Source organism: Hyposmocoma kahamanoa, unplaced genomic scaffold (genome assembly GCF_003589595.1).
Source record: "Hyposmocoma kahamanoa isolate Upper Pololo Valley unplaced genomic scaffold, ASM358959v1 76, whole genome shotgun sequence".
In the NCBI taxonomy this organism is placed as follows: Eukaryota; Metazoa; Arthropoda; class Insecta; order Lepidoptera; family Cosmopterigidae; genus Hyposmocoma; species Hyposmocoma kahamanoa.
In genome coordinates this window covers 1,467,607-1,488,545 of record NW_020653900.1, presented here as the reverse complement: position 1 = coordinate 1,488,545, position 20,939 = coordinate 1,467,607, and the positions used below count along the sequence as shown (strand labels likewise).

At 36.3% G+C, this 20,939-nt stretch overlaps 1 protein-coding gene across 2 annotated transcripts in view; it reads left to right on the top strand.

The window, feature by feature from the left end:
• The window catches only part of LOC113232375 (QRFP-like peptide receptor), an 81,726-nt gene extending 64,547 nt beyond the window's left edge, over positions 1-17,179 (top strand). The window contains exon 3 of one of the 2 annotated variants that reach the window (XM_026467066.1): positions 16,087-17,179. In XM_026467066.1, the coding sequence (XP_026322851.1) occupies positions 16,087-17,179 (1,093 nt within the window). Of the gene's footprint in view, positions 1-2,031; positions 3,074-16,086 lie in introns of those variants that run through there. The other variant, XM_026467067.1, reaches the window with a different exon arrangement.
• Positions 17,180-20,939: the final 3,760 nt, after the last annotated feature.

Below are 20,939 nucleotides of genomic sequence, written 5' to 3'. Positions count from 1 at the left end.
AAAGAAAATCTAAATTCGAAAAATAATCGGAACCTTTTTGTTACATACTATACATATGAATTCATTTTGATTTTATTGTTATTAATTTATTATTAATGTACACTTTCGTGCAGATAATTCCAGCCACCTTATATTTTTTTTCTTATAGAGCTAAAGCCCTAAAGCCAAATATAAGAATACTGTTACCATCGAAGAAAAAGTTTTCCGGTATTCCGGTATTACAAATTCAAATTTTCAACAAGAACTTATGGAAATGACGTTTACCTATACCTTTTTTTTAACTGGTATATTTCCTAGTTTTTAGTTTATCAAACATAAGACTAGGGCATTTAATACTGAAAACGCAAGGTGGCTCGAATTAAATGTGAGTGTATTACAAAGGTTATAAGTAGTAAAACCCCGGTTAACCGTACTCGAAATCGAAACCCGGGCTATCACAAACGCCTCCGAAAGTCGTAAACCCAAAAAATAATACCGAGTATGTAATTATAAAAATGTAATTTCAACTTTAATAAAGAATATAAGGTATGTACAGCCATGGAGGATAATTCTGGAGGATTGCTAATCTCCGCACCACAAATCGTAACTAATTTATATGACCGCCTCTATAGTCGAGTGTCCTGGGTTCGATCCCCGGCCGGGTTAATGAAGAAAATCTAATTTTTCTATATTGTCTAGAGTATGGGTGTTTGTTGTACCATTGTTGTTTCCGATTTTCATAACACAAGTGCTTTAGCACTTTGGGATCAGACCAAGGTACGTGATGTTGTCTAATATTTAATTAACTCTGATAAATGTCAAAAACCCGTCTTAAATTTAGTCTGGATTTAATTTATATTATGTAAAGCAGTCAGTGTTTATCCTAGTGTCCTTTTTTATCTTTTTTCGAATATTGAGACGCGGTCTAAAATTGTTTTTTTGACTTTGATAAAAATGCGTATCAATAGATGGCATTGTGTGTGTTCGAAAAAAATGGCACTAATTCTATACAAAATAAAAAAATGGCAACAATGTCCATATTAATCTCTGTGCAATAATCACAATCATAATTCATTTATTTGTGAAAACACAGGTTGTTTGGAAGTTGACATGTACAAAATAAGTAGAGTTTCGCTGTGTCCGGCCAAACAATAGGCATGCAGAAGTATTGAAAGTGATGCATTTATTCGCATGCATTATAACAGACTAAACCAGATATAGCATGTTATTATTCTAATATCACATGAGCGTGCGTTTTCTTTAATATCAAATAAGCGCCATACACTGTCTTGAATCGCAATTAGCAATCCTTTTGGGTTATTAGTCTATGGTATAGCCCACAAAGAGATAGTTCAATTCATTAGACCTTTAAAATCTTTCAAAGATACATAGTGAAATGACAATACAATATACCGTAGTATTAGATGTTCATGGTTTAACCGAAAAAAGTATTGTCTGACCCAGCTTTTGTTTGGTTAACCAGGGTTTCCTGTATAAACTATAACGGTCACGGTTTTGTAGAAAAAATACTGGTGCGTAAGTAATTGAAAATAAAGAATCTCACAAACCGAGCGCGCCGCGACACGGTTTTTCTTATTATAATATTTGTTGGGTCAAAGATTTTTCACGTTTATAATCTATATAATTTTTAATCTGATTTTTTCCATCGATATTTATACTCATGTGCAATGAATTTGAATCCCTTGCAACTATATTTATTTTGCAGTTTTTGTGTAGTTTTGTTACTTATTGTTGTTAAGAGTTGTTTTTGAGAGTTTATTATGGTTCAAAGAATTTATTTGTTCAATGTCAACCACTGCATTATTAAATTGTCTACAATAGATTTGAATTTTAAAATTCAAGCTTGAGCTGGCGATTCTAATTCATTGCATATGAGAATATTTAATTTCTTTCACACCATCACTCCTTTCTTCATAATTTCTTGCTTGAACTAGTAAAAATTGTGTTCCCTTTCAATATCTTTGTTTAATTTTAATCTTTACTATTTTGTCAGTAACCTGACAGTATATGGATCAATTTTGTTTTTTACAGCCCCATTTTGGTAATCGCCGAGCACCACGCAATTCATCGTCAAGACGGCACTACGAGCTTCGAGTGCCTCACACAAGCCGTCACCGTCTGGCAAATTTCCTTCTTCGTCATGGTCATCGTACTTCTATACGCTCTACCGTTGATTATACTCATCGTTCTTTACAGCATAATTGCCAAAAATTTAATCACCGCAGCCTCAAAAGTTGTCATGAATAAGACCGTAGACCCTTACAACACCAGAGCAAGAAAACAAGTAATTTTAATGCTCGGAACTGTCGTATTATGCTTTTTTCTTTGTTTAATGCCATATAGATTATTAGCCTTATGGATAATAGTAACACCACATGAGATAATGCAGGAAGTAAGCCCAGAGATATTCTACAATTTATTATATTTCTCTAGAATAATGTTGTATATAAATTCAGCGATAAATCCAATTCTTTACAATTTGATGTCGTCGAAATTTAGAATAGGATTTTGTAAAGTATTCATATGTTATAAGCGATCGTCGGAGAGGATACAGAATAGACGAGCAAAGAGGACGATTACAAATGGATCGACAACAAGCAGCAGTTTGACAAGAACAACCAATAGTTTGAAGAAATTGTTCAGTCACAGAGCAAGTGTGGACAAAAGTGACACAGAATTAGAAAGCAAGGAAAGCAAAGATGACAAAGCAAACTTCTTTGAAAGAATCTTTACAAATAAACGATTTATAAGACAACAGTCTGCTCCGGTGTGTGTAAGCGTAAAACCGAAAGTAAACAGGATGAGGAGTGAAGGCAACGTGTGTGAAATATCAGACGCAGATAATAAAAGATATACCAAAGGGGATTCCGCCAAGTTTATAGATCATTCCAATAGCACTAAAAACACAGACGCTGAGGAGAGAAATCGTGGTTCGTTGAGACGAAGTGTGTTGATAAATACTGCCAAATCAAAGAGTTTGGAAGATAGGAAAAAACAATCCTATCAGAAGTTACCAGTTGACAGTTTGAGGTCAAAGACTGTGGAGTATGAATTTCCTGAGAGTTTTGTGTGATCGCATTGTAAGTTAAAGTTTCTTTGACTCAATTTATTTGGGTGCCAAAACAAAAAGTACGAAGGATAACAAAAAATTGACCTATCAAAAGACACCAGATAAAAGTTTGAAGATAAAGACTGTACAGTATAAATTTCGTTAGAATTGCAATGTGGGGGATAAAGAAACTTTCTTTGACACAGTTTATTTAGGACTCTCGATTCTATACATTTGTTGAACAAAACTATCGCGTGCATATGAACGGTGTTAATAATACGTAAACAACAGTACATATTGTTAGAGAAAAGCTTCTACTCAAAAACATATGTATTTATTTTTAAGATGTTTACCTTTACATTCAAAGCAACTGCCACTTAATAGATACAAACATGGTTAATAAAAATAATATGCCTGATGATTGTGAAGTTAGCGCCAATACTTAAAATGCTTATTTTGGACATAAATACTTACTTGTACCTTTTGTATACGTGTACATGCATTACTGTTTCGACTGTAATGCAAGATGTATACGGGAATAATATGTTTTAACCTACTTCAAAAAAGAAGGAGGTTCTCAATACGACTGCATTTTTTTGTGTAAACGTTATACGATTATTCCGACTTTTGTGAATAGGTTTCGATGATACTTTTGTTTGAAAGGTAGCACCCACAGACCGCATAAATAGTGGTAATACCCCAGTATATTCCGTCCAACCATTTTTTCAACTTTTGACAGTTCCAATTCTTTTTTATTTTTTTATTTTTTTATACATGACAGGCAAATGACTCCACTCCACCTGATGTTAAGTGGAAAGTGGTATCCAAACGCGAAGGAACCTAATTCTAATCAATTAGTGATGTCCTAAAGCGTTTCCGATTCAATTTTTTCATAACAATCGATTTTATTCATGAAGAAGTTTTAATCGTGTATATGACTGAGTTAAAAAAGAACATATTATCTGATTGGGATCGTGATGTTGCGTTTGATAAGTGTACTCAAGAATTAATTAATGTTATAGGGGATTCTAGTGATGATTCCCGTTTAGATGTAGACGGCGATTAATTATAATAAACAATAAGAATTTATTATAATTATTTATATAATCTATTTCATTTCATTATAAATTATTAGACAGGTACCAAAATTAGCAACTTGAATAATCTTTGTTACATAATCCATTGGCTTGATAAATATCGGAGCTCAAGGGCACGTCGCTTCACCAAAATTAAAAAATAAAAGAGTCCAGGAAGCTTAGACTATGGAAACCAACATCCTTTAAGCCAGGAAGTATTGCGTTTTTATCTATGGTTGTGTGTCAATAATTACGGAACTTCGGAGGCATGCATGTGTCAAAAGTTCAATAAGTGGTTGGATGGAGTATAGGAAATTCCACCTTCAAGGTTGGTTAATTAGGGGATGAATCCAGTTTGTTGGATTTCACTCATGATTAACGGAAATAATCGATTTCAATAAAATAGATGTAAAAATGTCATAGTGACCTAGAGCTGATCTGAGGATGGCAATGGCAGACAGATGAGAGGAACTCCTGAACAGTGTACAGCCGCTATCTTGTACTTGGGCTTATATGATTCGTCATGGCAAAATGCGGTCCATTTATTAAGCTTTTACGTTTAACTTAAAATGAGTATCCCGGGCGCGCGGGCGAGACAGGCATGTTTTTGGTCTACGCGGCGGCCGCCCGACTTCGGCGCAACGACCGCGCGGAGACCGAGTGGCCGCCGCGCAGCGACCGCATGCATCTAACTGTCATGGCAAAATACACTCTATTCATTAAGCTTTTGTTTTAATTTAATTTGCGTATCGGGCGCGCGGGCGAGCCTGGCTTGTCTTTTGTCTACGCGGCGGCCGCGTCGTGTTCACGCGACATACCGCGCGACTTCCGCGCAGCGACCGCGCGGTTGTATTGTACCGAGGTATTTAAATATGTTGCCTAGTAAATAGAATTCAAATTCGCCAGTAATGTACGTGAAAGCATGGTAACTTGATGGCTGCCGCGCGAATACTTTCGCGTCGTGTAACTTGGCGCGTATGGTTTAATATATGAGAAGACCACGTTAACGAATACAGCGAAAGCGTAGCTAACTTTGGAAGTCGGTTTTATTACTAAAAAAGCTCTAATTATAATTATTAATAATATGGATCGAACACTTCCAAAAATTCATTGGAACTTGGGCAATCCGTGGCAGAAGCTTTGCCAATTAAGCCAAGGAACGAACCAGCAGATCTTACAAATTTTCCTATGATTCTTGCAGATCTCTGTTTTTGGTTTTTAACGACTTTTATTTAACGCCAATTTATTTTCTCACTGACGATAATCCAGCTGGAACGAATTATTTTTTTCTTTTTAATAATTATAACAAACCATTGGAGTAATTTCACAAGAAAATAATTTGTATATCATGGTTGTAAAATATCGTGACATTCAATAAAGAGCGTAGTCAAGAAAGTAGCGCCATCTGTTTTAAATTTATTTCTTCACTCAGAGAGGTACCTTTACTGCCACCATCGCTGTCCAAGAGATGTCGCTATGATGGTAATTTTTAGTGTGATTGAATGTCACGATATTTTACTGCCATGATATTGACTACACTCCACTTATAATTCTTAATAACAAAGATCGAACACTTAGAAAAATTCTTCGATCCGGCTGGATTCCAGGCCATTCCACTAACTAGTGAAGTAATTTCCCAAAAAAAAATATCATTCAATAAATTTAAATAATCTCAGTACAGAGTACTAAAAAAACCGGTCTCAAAAGTACGTGGAATTACATATAATTACCATGTTTTATTGAAATCGGTTACCGGGTTAGTTCGCCACTAAAGTATAATAAAAATCGGTTCTCACTTCTCAAAGTATATCGTGAGAAAAACGCCTTGAATTAGAGAATAGCAAAATCAACCATTAAATTAATGGCTGCTTATAATAAAATTTAGGCGCTATTTATTAAAATGAATCTTCATGCGTGAACAGCCACCCTTAGAGGTGGATGATTTTCTTCAAAATTAAATGGGACCACTACGGAGATACCCTCTTTCCAACAAAAAAAGAATCATGAAAATCGGTTCACAAATACCGGAGTTATCGCGTAACAAAAAAAATAACATACAGTCGAATCGAGAACCTCCTCCTTTTATTCAAGTCGGCTAAAAAGTTATTATTATTTCACTAATTAATAAAGTTGCGTAAAGTCCTTTATTTTTTTCCATCCTCTAAGCGTAAAGTACACAAAATGCTTTATGAGTTTTGGCGTTATCTATGAATTAAAAAATTACTTTTTCCATAGTGAATGTTAATGTTCTCGAAACAAATCGTCGCCTTACTGTCTCAAACTCGTAGTTTAAAGCACAAAGTTTCTGAAGTGCATTGTAAAAAATGTATTGTATATACAAACGTTGCAGGCTGTTTTCACATCACATTTCCTGCATATTCACACACTGATTTTTAAAGTAATGCATCCAAATTAAAATTCATGGTAAAAAATTTAAAATAAATAGAAAGTTTTGCCATCTCTTTATAAGATACGAGTTTGGAAAAGTAAGGCATCGAAATATAAGAAATAGGTTTTCTTTTTCCGCGCTTTCCAATTTTACTGTGACTTCCATCGGTGATCGCGGATATATTATATGTATGTACTCGTATATATAATAATTATAATGTTAATAGAGTTGACTATAAGTTTCGGAGTAGTTATGTACAGTGAACATTGTGTCAAGTTGATGTGCTCTTGACCCTGTATGTAGTTTCTTGTTTTCAGATGCCAGACACAGTGTATTCATTACTCAAGGGATTTATGTGTAATTTGTTTATAAATAATTTATTTTAGATCTTAGACTGAACTATAGAGAATCTCCGTAACTATTTTACAATACCAGACTTTGAATTGTAAGAATAAAGTAATATATTAAAACTTAATAGATGCCATTGCAGTATAATTATTTTTGAATGTATATAAAAATATAATTTTCATCTCTCTGGCTCGGAACGGCTATCTTTTTCATTAGGAATCTGTGCGCAAAAGCGTTTTTAAATTTTGAACTTGACGATGAACTGTGGTGCACCTAAGTTTTTCTTTCGATGAAAAAAAAACATAATGACACGTTCAACTACACGATTTGTACATTATTTATGTAGTATAAATCCGTTGGTGTATTCTATTCTTATTATTGTTGATATTAAATTGACAACGATGACTAATTTTGTTTATTAAGACTGATTTGTTATAGTCAACTGTTTTTCTTTCATCTACCATTTTCCTCGCTATAGTGAGGTGAAAAGTTGTGTGTTTTGCTCGACTGCAAAGTTGTTTCGCGTCTCGTGGCTTGAACCCCTCGCTACGCTCAGGATTCTATGTTTGAATCACACGCTTACCTCGTGGTTAATCTTAAAATCCTTCGCTTGCTCAGGCTTCAATACAAACACTCGCGTCAAACAACAACTTTGCAACCTTGCATAACAAATACCTATTACAGATCCAGGCGTTATTTCGCGGAAGCCTAACAAAAATGGATCTAAATTACTTTGCTACTCCACGAATCCTGTGGAGGTCAAAGACCTATTCAGATAGAAGCGCTATTCGCTACCGCTGCGCGCTGTGGTACAGCTACATAAGTACGCTTTAGGTACAACTAAAATAATAATGTGACAACCCTACACTCCGAACAACATGTAAGCATTAACCCGCAGAACAGGCGGGAGTAGCACTAGTGTGCTTTTACCACGAGATTACTGTGACAGTTGTCGCTAGCGATCGCATAAAAAACTTCACAATTTTGTAGTGCAAATTATACAGCGCCTCTAGTGGTCACAAGAAGAAACAATATATTGTATACAAATATTTTACGCGGTCGCTAGCGAAAACTGTCTCTGTAATCTCATGGTAGAAGCACTGGTCCTATTACACTATGATAATAAAAGTAGTAATGGGGAAGATGATATGCATGTGTGCTGTGTAAGAGAAAACAAGTGCAAGCTTCAAAGGACCGCAATTCGGCTGTGTAGCCAGGCCTTAGCGGCTTTCTAACTATGGAATCCTTGTGACCAGCATTACCGCTCTATATGTTGCCATTGTCAGTTTCAAGTAGAAAAGAAAGGCTCGATCCAATATATTAGCCTAGATCCTTCTAGAAATACAAGTATCTATTGTAAGTGAAAATTTGCATTGTGAAATTTATTATAGCCAAAATGTATTTAATAAAAAAATATTACAGTTATTACATGACTTTTTTTATTATCGCATTATTGAAAACTAAATAGATTGACAACTGGATGTTGTTGTTTTTTGTTTATATAAAAAATAAGTGCGCACTTGACCTCCATATCACCTGATGGAAAGTGACGATGAGGTCAACGATGTAGCATGCACACCTAGATAATGCCTATTCACTCTCGCCTTGAAAAAGTCCAATTATAGCTTTCGGGAAACAAGTCCGCATGCAGGAAATTCCACTCCCTAACCGTTCACCATATAAATGTCGAGGCGAAAGCGCTTCCTGAGAATCCTGGGAATATCCACAACAAAGGAGTTGAACTCCAGCCCACGTCTAGTTCCCCGATGATGGAAGGGGGAAAGCGGAATTATATTTTGCAATTCCATCGTACACTCTTCGTGATGTATCCTGTAGAATACCGATAAGCAGACAATTTTACGGCGGTGTTCAAGGCTTCCGAGTCACCTATAAACCTCTTGCCACGCCTGTAGATTGAATCCAAGATGGCCAGTTGATATTTAGTAGAACCATCCCATAAGTGGCAGCAGTACTCCATACACGGCCGGACTTGTCCTTGGTACAGCAACTGTCCTGGTATAAAGTAACGCCTCACCTTTGAAAGGATGCCAAGTCCCAATTCAAATGACTGTATTGTATTCACTGTATTAAAAGCACTCGATGCTAAGGGAGAAACTCTGAATGGCCCCCAGCTGGAAAGGGACCATTTATTTGCACGCAAAAGACATAATAATGGAACAATTTTGTACCCAACATTAGCATTCGAGTATAAAAAGCGGCGATGTTTCAATTTCATTTCAACAGAGAGTCTTTTCCTTATTATTAAGGGAAGTCACCGAAGCGGGAAAAACTGATTTGCAAGATCGAAAAGTTTAAAAATTTACTATTCAATAAGTTATAATAATTATCTTTGTTTAAACTCGATCGTGTTTGAAACACTGCCGTTTGATGTGTAGGTATATGATAAATTAGTCGATGACATGAAGTGACAGCATCAAAAAATTTTTGTTTTTACCATTACACGTCCCACTGCTGGGCACGGGTCTCCTCTAAGAAGAGGCCATAGTCATGTTGACGCAGTGTGTGTCGGGAACTTGACACGTTTTTTTATAATATCAAGTGACGGAGCGATCAAGACGTGCACTTGTCCATAACAGTTGTAGTGCCACTCAGAGCGACACAAATACGAGTGCCACTGCAGTTTTCTTCACTTTACAGGTTTTTATGTCTCAATAGAGCGTAAACTAGTGTTTTCAATAACTAGAATTGCATGTGACTTTGAGAGAATATATGAAAATTTTTTTAATAAATATTTTTTTCTAAACTAGCCGGTGGAGTACTTTTATACACTAGTGAGTGGGGCAGTTTGGTATATATCAAAGTGCTGCTATTAGTTATTTTGTACGAAAAATGTAAAACTATTTTAACAAGTTATTGTAAAGAGGTGAACTAGTGACATTTTGCGCTATAGTCACCTCTTCCTCCTGTATTTCTACTTCCAAGATTACATTAAGAACACTTAATTTTCAAATGGTGCCCTAGAAAGAAGTCTTGATCTAGTAAGTGCTGAGGCACATATAGCGTCATACTTTATGAACAGTTGATCACCTAGTGCTGATAATACGTGGCAACCAGAAATGGCACACTACGTTGATTCACACATCTAAGTGCCCCAAGCGATGTATCAAAGTACCCCACAGGTGGGGCGGAATTGGACAATTCCCATTTTTTGTTAAAATCTAAATATTTCAATTATTCAATGCTATTTTTGAAAAAAAAATTCAATTAGTAATGTTTATTAGTTACATCGTTAATTAGGTACAAAAAATATTAATTATAACTTCATTTAGCAGCCCAAAATTAAAGTTAAAAAAAAGGTGTACGAATCTGCGCCGCTTCCCCCTCCTACAGAGAACCTGCTAAGTTTTGGTTTTCAAGTGAAGCCCTATAATTATTAAATTCACATTTAATTGTGACTCAAAATTTGCAAGCGTGGGGTTTAAAGACACGCCGCGTCGCCCGCTGCCCCGTCGACGTCGATCTGTATCAACTTTTCTCCGCCTGTTCTTATTTTATTCATATTAATTCACAGCGCGCAGATTGCAGGACGCGAGGGGCTACCCCTCACACCTCACCTCCTAAAATCTAGGCTCACGTCGAAATACGTCGCCTTAAGATTGTAAGTTTAACGAAAAGGTGGCCCGACGGTTTGCACTGTAGTTGCTTGATGGTAGGATCAATTTGGAAAATGAACGTTACTAAAATGGTTCGAGTCTGGGTGTTCTGAAAAAAACCCCAAAGTGAATTCCGTTGCTCTGGTACTCATAGTGTAGGAAATTCCCTAGTTTGAGACCAAGGATCAAATCCACAATGCTACTATCAGATACCAAAATAGACTAGAATAACGAACTAGCAACCAAGCTCACAATGCGCAGCTATGAAAAACGCCATTTTTTTCCTGTTGAGACGACACTGTTTCAAGAGTACATGCCCTCAATAAGGATACGCTCAACATGCGAAACGTACTACCCCAAACATTGGCTTATAGTTTGAAACTGACTGCAAATAAAACAAGACCACAAAAAAGTTTTTTAATAACTAACTGTCTGTCAATTGAAGTAATTTTTTTTAACCGACTTCAAAAAAGGAGGAGGTTCTCAATTCGACTGTATGTTCTTTTTTTTGTATGTATGTTACGCGATAACTCCGGTATTTGTGAACCGATTTTCATGATTCTGTTTTTGTTGGAAGTACCCCCTCTTCCACATTTTGAAGAAAGTCATCCACCTAGAAGGGTGGCTGTTCACGCATGAAGATTCATTTCTATAAATAGCGCCTAACTTTAATTTAGGAGCAACTACTTTAATGGTTGATTTTGCTATTCTCCAATTCAAGGCGTTTTTCTCTCAATAAACTTTGAGTAGTGAGAACCGATTTTTATTATCTCCAGTGTCAAGTCCTGTATAGTGAACTAGGCGTTATTTCAATAAAACTTAGCAAATAGACATAATTCCACGTACTTTTGAGGTCGGTTTTTTTAGTACTCTGTACTGAGATTATATGATACTAAGTAGCGGGACGAACAAGTCGTGCGCCTGGTGGTAAGCGACACGCCGTATCTGCTGCAGTGCCATTCAGTGCTTTAAATCGCAACGATCTTATGGGAACTGCCACTGTGCCCATCACCCTGAGTTGACAAGTCCCATGTGCCTGTAATTTCACCAGCACCCTTACCCTACGGCGTAAGGTATCTACGGCGGCTGAAATAAGTAAAGTGGCAAAGTCATGCCCTACTGGGTCCAAAAATGTACTTAAATTGATTATAACACCTATTCTCTTATGGAGAGCTATAAAATGATTAAGTATTGAGAATTGACATGCTTCATTTTCCTGTAAGTATTGACGACTACGTCACTACTGCGGTTTCCTGTAATGGTGTCCTGAGTCGGTAACCAAAAAAGAGCAACGCTAAATTCAGAACTTTTGCTTCCAAGACAATAATTTTCTACGTTCTATACTATATTGCATTTTCCAAAGTGTGTACTGACAGCACGGCTTCAACTTATGTCTAAGGGTGACCCCTAGGGTGAGCGTAGTAAGAGTGACCCTTAGATCTTTGCGATTTGAAGCTCTGAGGGGCACTGCCACTGTTATGAACAGGCGTGTCGTTTCCACCAGCATACGACTTCTTCGTCTTATCACTTGTCATAAAAAAATATCGCAATGACACCGTGCGTCGTATCGCCTGGCTGCGGCAAGAGCGATGCCACACGGTGACGCTGCATTGCGCTACATATAAATTATTATCCTAAAAAGAAAAAGTTCTTCTACGTACAATTGATATTTTCATTACATTATGACAGTTGTTAGTCATATTTGGTTTTATGTTTTTTCCTTCATTTCAAAAAAGGAAATCCTCTTTTTTGTGTACCTATGTAATGAATTGCAAATATTATTTTCGTCTTCCTTCAGGACTGTGTTTCGTAACTTAATTTGGACAGGAAAATTCGTTATTTAATATTTGTCTTGGCCGTTATCGCAAGAGACTATTTCTTTTTTATTTAATACTAACGAATCTATATTTAAGAACGGTGGTAGCTTAGTAAGAGAACACCGCACTAGGTTCCTTTGCGTTTGGCGTTCGGGGGGTTAAAAAAAACTGGGAAAAAAGCCATATTTTCCAGTAGTAAAGTTTAACTGAAATTTAACACATTGACAATATCGTTGTTACTGATGCGTCTGAGCTATTTCACCAATGTAGTTCTGTATAATGGACACTTTTTTATGGATTCAAATCCTCTGACCCACTTGATTGTAATTAATATACATACTGTTGGGTAATTTTCAGAAAAATTTCAAATAGAGGAAATTTGTCCGGAAAAAATCGCAAAAAATTTGAAAAAGGTTCTACGTTTAGAAATATCTTTAGAAACTTTATTCAACGTGAATTATAAAATAAACCTGCATAGCTACAAAGAGAAAAACAAGATTCAAAATGATTTCACAACAGCGAAAAAATTTTTTTAATGGCTCCATAGTTTTCGTTCAGTAACTTCAATTTTTGACAGGTGTCGACGTCAAATGTGGAAAATTAAAGGAATAATATTGGAAAAATATTCGGAAAAACATATGTTTTTCTGAAAATTATGATTTTTTGAAAATGGAAATATACATGTCATCGAGGATTGCAAATACTTGCTTAGAAGGTGCCTATTCATTTTTGTTATGAAAGACCCCACATTCTTGTTGTCTGATGAATAAGTAGAAAACTCCACTCTTTATGTTCGAAACAAACCGCTTCGTGGGTGCTAGTAACACATGTACAACACCTTTTATTTACACCCTGTATAAGCCAAATATTACAAAAGGTCGTCCTTTACCCTCACGAAAGTTATAGCCAATGGCAATGGCCGTCTACATTCAGACGTTGATTGAAAACCATTCAGTTGACGTTCCGGCTTTAGCACCTAATCAAAACGCCTTTCCGATTCGATGGGTTTTGGGGTGGAATTTCAGCGTCATTTTTCAACAAGCAGATAACGCTAGAGGCCTTATCATTACAGTCTACATCGCTTTGTGTATCGTCTCCTGGTTCCACATACACGCCTGTTAACGAATTTGAAGAGCTACGGGAACAAATAAATTGGTTTAACCTTACAACTGGTTGGGCTTTCAAATGAAGCTGTTTAAATTCTGCTATATGTTTTTCATAGTAAATAATTCATACATTAGGCGTTACCCCCCGTTCACACACACGGTATTGCACGTTTTTTTGCAGTGTTCGATGTGCGTTTGTATGTGTGCGCATTTTTTTGCAGGACAAACAGCGTGTGAATGGTTCTACATCCACTGTTTATTCGGTTCGGATTTATACCGCAAACAATGTGCAGTACAATGCCGTGTGAACAGGGGGTTAGGCGTTAGGCGTTATTTTGCGGAAATCCATGTTAATAAAAATGGAAATAAATTAATTTACTACTTCGCGAACCCAGTAAATGTTAAATCATGCAAAATAACGGCACTTGCGTCGAATTTGTTTTCATACTGTTAATTTTACCACCTTCGCTCCGCAAAAAAATAATAAAATATAATAATACAATTACAATCACAAATATAATACCCTACATGTACACACGCATGACGAGCGTTCATCGCGCGCTTACAACTTACCGAATTTTGTACGTACAATAAATTGGTGTTCACATGCTCACGCTCGTTCGACGCTGCGCTAAGGCGATTATCACACTGCACTGCCCCGCACCATGCAGCGTAGTGCGCGTGACAATGCATAATGCGTATTCCCGCAAGGAGACGCGTTGTTATTGTGTTGTACGGCGTGAGTTTTCTGTACAAACTGAGATACTTCGGTATGACGTTAAGAGCTCTCATGCCAAAAAATTTTGACGTTGCGTTGGCTTCGCCCAAATTTGTGAAACAAATATATGCCTGAAGTTCGCGTGACATGCGACAGGAGATGTTGAATTTTGCATTAAAAGTACCAAATGCGTTTTAGCAGAATAACTCTAAAACTAAAGGGATTAAAAAAATCCGTAGTGACAGTTGTCGATTATGCATAAATATAATTAATTATCTAATTTTTGTCCTAATAACCTGTAGCATTTCGAGGATAAATTGAAAAAATGTGAAAATTAGAGGTCATTTCGTGATTTTTATCTATCCAGGAAATTTTATTGTTTTATGTTTCTGATTAATGTCTATGCTTGAATATATCGTATAGCCACTCATACAATACTTTATTTTTAACTTTAAAGTGGATATACCCCTCTAAACTCAAATCGAAGATTAGGAATTTTTCCTCTGCTCCCTGTTAAGAAACGCAGCTCCGCGCTCCGTCGCGGGGCGCGGTGCAGTGTGTTAATCGCCTAACGCCCCGCGCCGAAAAATTGTCAGCCCTCGTTGTCGAGCGCTTTGTGACCATGGGTTTGTCGTACTCAGTGGCGGATTTGCCCTAAGGCCCAGTGGGCCCGGGTCTAAGGTGGCAAGATTTAGGGGCGGCCAAACGTGACAAAAATTCACAGGAAATAACTGAGAGTACCTAAATATTCTAAATGGCGCCATGGCGTGCGCCCCGTAAACTAACAGAGATATATCAAATCAATTGTCTTAGAAAAATATTAAAATTATTAAAAATAATAAATAGTGAATTTGTGAATCGATTTCGATAAAAGTTTGCGATAAAGTTCAAAAATTCATTAGGTAGTCTACCAGTCTATGATGAGTGCTGAGAAACGGGCGGCTGGTACTGACTACATAGCCTGGGGCCTAGGGCGGCCAGGACTGCAAATCCGCCACTGGTGGTACCGCATCACCGCGCCGCCGTTCACATGAACGTGCGTTTTCGACGCGTTAAAACGGGTTTTTTGCGATTGTGTATTAAACAATTTTTAGTACAAACGGGTACAGACTTTAATACGGATTCATTACAGATCATTGATAGACGACGTTGAGAAAGCAATATGGGATATTACAAATAGATATTATTTGAATAATATTTTAAGAAGACGGGCTTGGGAAGAACTTGTCCTTATATTCTGTGAAGAATAAAACGATGATGAAAAGAAGAAAATGTTGTATAATTATGTAAATATTCGCAATAAAACTGTGACAACGCGAGCTACATAATGGCACGCCCGAGAAGCGCGTGCCATTATGTAGTACAAAACTCCAACGCTCGTTGAAAGCATGTCAAATGCTTGTCAAGTGAACATACTCAAATTCAAAGGCGTGGCGCAAAAGCAAGTGCGTTTAGCAATCATTCCTTGTTTGACAGTGTTAAGTAATTAGTATAAATCGGTAAAGCATACTACATATATTCAATTCAATAAAATCTTAAGACTCTCAACCTGCTCTAGTTCAATGATAACACCCAGTATTGTCTTTTCTTCTGGTTCTTTTTGTTAAGTATGTTGTATCCACTATAATACAAAAGTGGCTGCAGAAATAGCTATGAGTTCTTCTCATGATATTTTCGAATGATAGCTCAAACTAGGTGAGAGCTGTAAACACACACCAGAATACGCGCCACCATGCGTGTCGTTCCGAGACCGCCTGGAATTGGAACGGCCTTTAAAATCACAGGCCGTGGAAACCCAGCATTATCAGTATATCGCTAAGTCGATTCCGAAGTTGATATTTGTAAAACTATTTAAAGATTACACTTGTATTAACCCCTTGGTTTACCACATTAGTACAAAAATTGCAGCTCGTATAATAACGAGGTCTAAAGAAACACTATTTAATTAATGTGTTCTCTATCTTTGCAGCCCCATTCTCGCCGTGGCAACATTCACCTATGAAGAATACGATGACGGAAGCAAGGAGCCTGTCTGTCTCACTCAGGCGGATACATTCTGGTCAGCGTTGTTCTTCATTCTAACTATTGCTGTCTTCTTCATCATCCCACTCGGCGTCCTTCTCGTCCTATACAGCGTCATAGCGAAGAATCTAATGGAAAACCCCATTATCATATCGCAAAACACAAAAAACACTACCAATGCCGGCAGTGTACTACGGTATAGAAAACAAGTTATCCTTATGCTCGGTACCGTAGTATTATCCTTCTTTGTATGTCTTCTACCCTTCAAAGCATTGACTCTTTGGATTATCGTATTCCCACCCGAGACAATAATGTCACTAGGTATAGATGGTTATTATATACTATTGTATTTTTGTAGAGTAATGCTCTATTTAAATTCGGCGATTAATCCTATATTGTACAATTTGATGTCATCAAAGTTTAGGGAAGGTTTTGTTAAATTGTTAAGAATAAATAAGTTGATAAAATGCAGTAGGGCTTTTAGAGAGAACATGCAAAGAAGGGACACATTTAACACGACAACCTCAACGGCGTTCTCAAGCAGTCAGAATACGTCAGATTCGTTTTGGAAAAGATATAGTAACAGAGCATCTTCGCAGAAACCCGCAGTGAATAGAGAAAGCAAAAAAACTAAGGACTCTAAAGAACTCAAAGATTTAGATGAAGTATTAAAAAGAGAAATAGAACCGTTGACTGCAGATTATCCAAGACGTAATAGTATGAAAATAATAGCTGAAATGAATCAAGCGAAGGATAAAGTCGATGATATAGTTGATGAAACAACTAAAAATATTTCAAGCCTTGTAGAAGCGACAAATAATGATGTCTTAGTAGAAGTTCACGATAATAATGCAAATGATGATACCGAGAACAATAAACAAATACAAATATTAAATTTAGATGTTAAGACCAATAACGTATATTCTATAACTCTAGACGTTAGTGAGGGAAAAAATAGGTTTGTGTGTGTACCAGCTCAGGACAGAGGAGACAAGAACATTTTTGTATACGACTTTATAAGTAAAGAAAGTTTTGTGTAGTATAACATTTTAAAGATTTTTTTGGAAATACATACAAGCTCATATACAGTGAAATTGAAACGAATTCATTTGACAATTTCAAACGCGAAATAAAGACTGACATATATAACATGTTGCAGAATTTTATAGAAAGTGATTCCTTTTACCATCATTACACGAATATTGATGTCAAAATGTAACACTTTTATCTAAGCCCAGATTTTAGGATCCAAAAGCGACTTGTTAGCCTACAAGTACGATAATGTAGTTATGATGTAGTCGTGTTACTGGTAAAAGATAATAATATTGGCTGTATGTTAAATAAAATAATGCATTTATAAATAAAGACGAAATGTTAAGGTAATTTTTTTTTGTACTGTATAAAATGAATGCTGTGTATTATAATTTTCTTATGGACTGGTTTATTTTCTGATGTTTATTTGACGCCAAATTAATTGACCTTACAAATGGCGTCTTTCCTTTTCATTGCAATCCGTTTCTTCGTCTGGGCGTGATTGAATTTAACAATTTACTTTTACTTTACATTTACATTTTATTTACAGTAAGTATTATATCTGCACGCCCATACTATTTACACATGAAGTTAAAATCACACATATGGCGTCATACATATGTTACACACATTAAAGCACAAGAACTACTGTCATTAATTTCCCACATTGAGTTATCCTTAAAAAGGCCTGGTCGAAAGTTCCAAAATAACTGTGCGTGCATGGAAAGACTGATATGAGTGAAGGAAGAGGTAGGGCAGTTAGTGTAGCGGATGGAGGTTCATAGTCTCTGCCTAGCCTAGTGGGAGACAGGCATGGTAGTATGTACTTAATATATAACAAAGTATTAATCTACATAATGACAAAAATAACTATGTGTTATCATAACTAGTTTTAATTTTAGAAATGATGTTACCAAAGAATGTATTGTTTGCCATCTTTGTGTGCAATTTTAAAATACAAAAGTTTGTATAAAATTAAACAATTGTTTAATTGTCTCCGGTTTTGATTACCTTTTAATCATAGAAATAAATGGAAGATTAAAAACGTAACATGGAAAATATATACAGGATTGACGCCATTACCTGGAATTGAAAGTTTATACCCTGGTTGACTTCAAACGGATATGACGACTCGCCGAAGACGTACCTTATTGTTTTAAAATATAATAATAGATTGAAGACTTGGTGTAAGCCTATCTAACTAATATAAGCTAAAGAAAAAATCACAAAGACTTGGATGTATGGCTATAAAACCCTTGCCTTTTCATTAACGGAAAGTAGAAGAACAACCGGTGTCAACTTGCCAGTCTTGAAATGATGAGAATATTAAGTATTTAGGAAATGAAACCATTTTTCCCGGATTTAAATCGCGTATATTTGTTTTTTCAAACAAACCAACGTTTTGTGCCCTTTACAGGTCCCATTGTCACGTTTGCTTGTGAAGGGTCGGAAACGTTGGTTTGTTTAAAAAAACAAATATACGCGATTTAAATTCGGAAAAATAGTTTCGATTCCCGTGTGATTTTTAAATTATATCACATATCAACTCGACAAATTAAGTATTTGTTTATAAATATTATTATTATGTTTCTTCAAAAGGTTATTATAATCATTATAAAAATGTCCCCAACTACATTGATGAGGATGACCAAAAGAAACAAAGGGCAGAGGGTGCCACCACGCAAGAATGCTAACAAAAGGAAAATGCTCCAAAGCCCCTAGCCGGTAGAATTACGACTTCGAACAGATGCAATGAATTTAATGTTGACTGTGCCGGAAACACCACAAAACCCGACAGTAAGAAACCTAACAAACCTCCCCCTATTATCCTGTATGACATTGAAGATGTCAGCAAACTAATAGAACTTCTCGAAACTGCTGCTGAAAGACCAGAATTTACATACAAAACTGTAAAGGAAAACCAACTCAGAATTAGTTGCAGCAACATAGAAGCCTATAAAAGAGTAATTGCTGTTGTCTGCCACTACAGTGGCAGTTGAAGATAGGTGGGCACTTGAACCTCTCCGCCGTCTGTTGCCCACCTAGAGACACCATAACGGAGCCTATGTTTACCCATCTATTCGAGCATCTAGGAAACCTATTCGCGACTGGAGAATACTGGAACTCCAGACATACTCATAGGAATTGGGGTTCACATCTTATAACAACGCGAGGTAGACAGAAGATGAAGATAGATAAAGAACCCACATATTGGCTAACAGATCCTAAAACAAATCTAGATTTGTTGGATTTTTTTATCGTAAAAGGGATTTCAAAGCTTTATTTTTTAAGTGAAATCGTGGTCACATAGTTCGTCTGACCATACGCCGGTACTTTTAACGATAAGTACAATGATTATTAATTGCGGAACACCAGACACACTCTATAACGAGTTCGCTGATTGGGAATCATTTCGGGAATATATAGGAAGTAACATTGAACTTAAGAAATCACATACACATATATATTAAACAACACGATAGAGACATAGCTCTAGAATTAGACGGCAAACTTATAAAATCTAAAGATGAGGTAGCCCAAGCTTTTGAATCGTTCTTTTCGGAAATCGCCGTAAACATCTTGCTATTGACCTCCTAAAGAAAAATGTTAATGTTTGTGGCAGTGTAATTAATTTTCACCATGTTAATCCACAAGACATCATCAAAGCTTTTAAATCTATACATGAGAACAAGTAAAGGATGCAAGAGGCAACATCAAACTTGTACGACATAAAAGCAGCCGTGCTGTCGGGATCTGTTTTAGACCCAGTACTATACATACTTATACAATGCAATCTGCCTATAGTACCTATACCTGATACCTACTGCGACTTACGCTGACGATACAGTGATTCTGGCCAGTGATAAAGATACTACTAAAGCATCACTAGTCTTACAACATGGACATAATGGAATAACAAAATGGCTTCAAACGTTGCGAATCAAAGCTAGTGCCATAAAATCAGTTCATGTGACCTTTATTGCTCGCACTCAGCAAGTAAAGTTACATAGACCAGACGATAGCTTTATGACGTCGACCTGTAAGCAAGTGAACAGAGGAGTGCCCCAGGGATCTATTTTGGGTCCTTTCATATTAATTTTAAATATATCTGACATTGTGAGCTGTTTTAGGTATTTCCGGTACCATCTTTATGCTGATGACTTACAGTTATACCTTTCTTTCTTTCCAAAGTATACCGCTGAAGCCATCGTTAAGATCAATGATGACTTAAACCGTCTTACAGCATGGTCGGGTAATAACTCTACCCCACACTAAGTTCAAATTCATGATTATGGGTTCCAAGAAACAGATTCAGTATATAGAATCACATTTTCCTTAAGTAAAGGTTTTGGATAGATGTATTAGTTGGTGTCGGAGGTTCAGAGTTTGGGTGTCATTACGGATAGCGACTGCGCTTTGAGTAGCATATAAAGCAGGCATATAGTCAAAGTAGTACGGAACTATCTTTTTAGGTTAAAGATCATTTATAACATTGTAGCTTCTTAAGTCTGGACTTACGCATTCACTTATGCGAATCTCTTACACTCTCCAAACTTAAAAATTAATAAGGAAAGGAAATATGAGTGGCTAAGGTGTTTGAGAAAAAAAAATTGGATGAAATTAAATTGGATTGAATTGAGTTAAATTGAATTAGATTGAATTGAATTAATTAGAATTTGAATTGAATTGAATTGAATTGGTTAGTATTTGAATTGAATTAAATTGGTTTTGTTTTGGCTTTTTACGACCTGAGTGGCATCTCTGTCC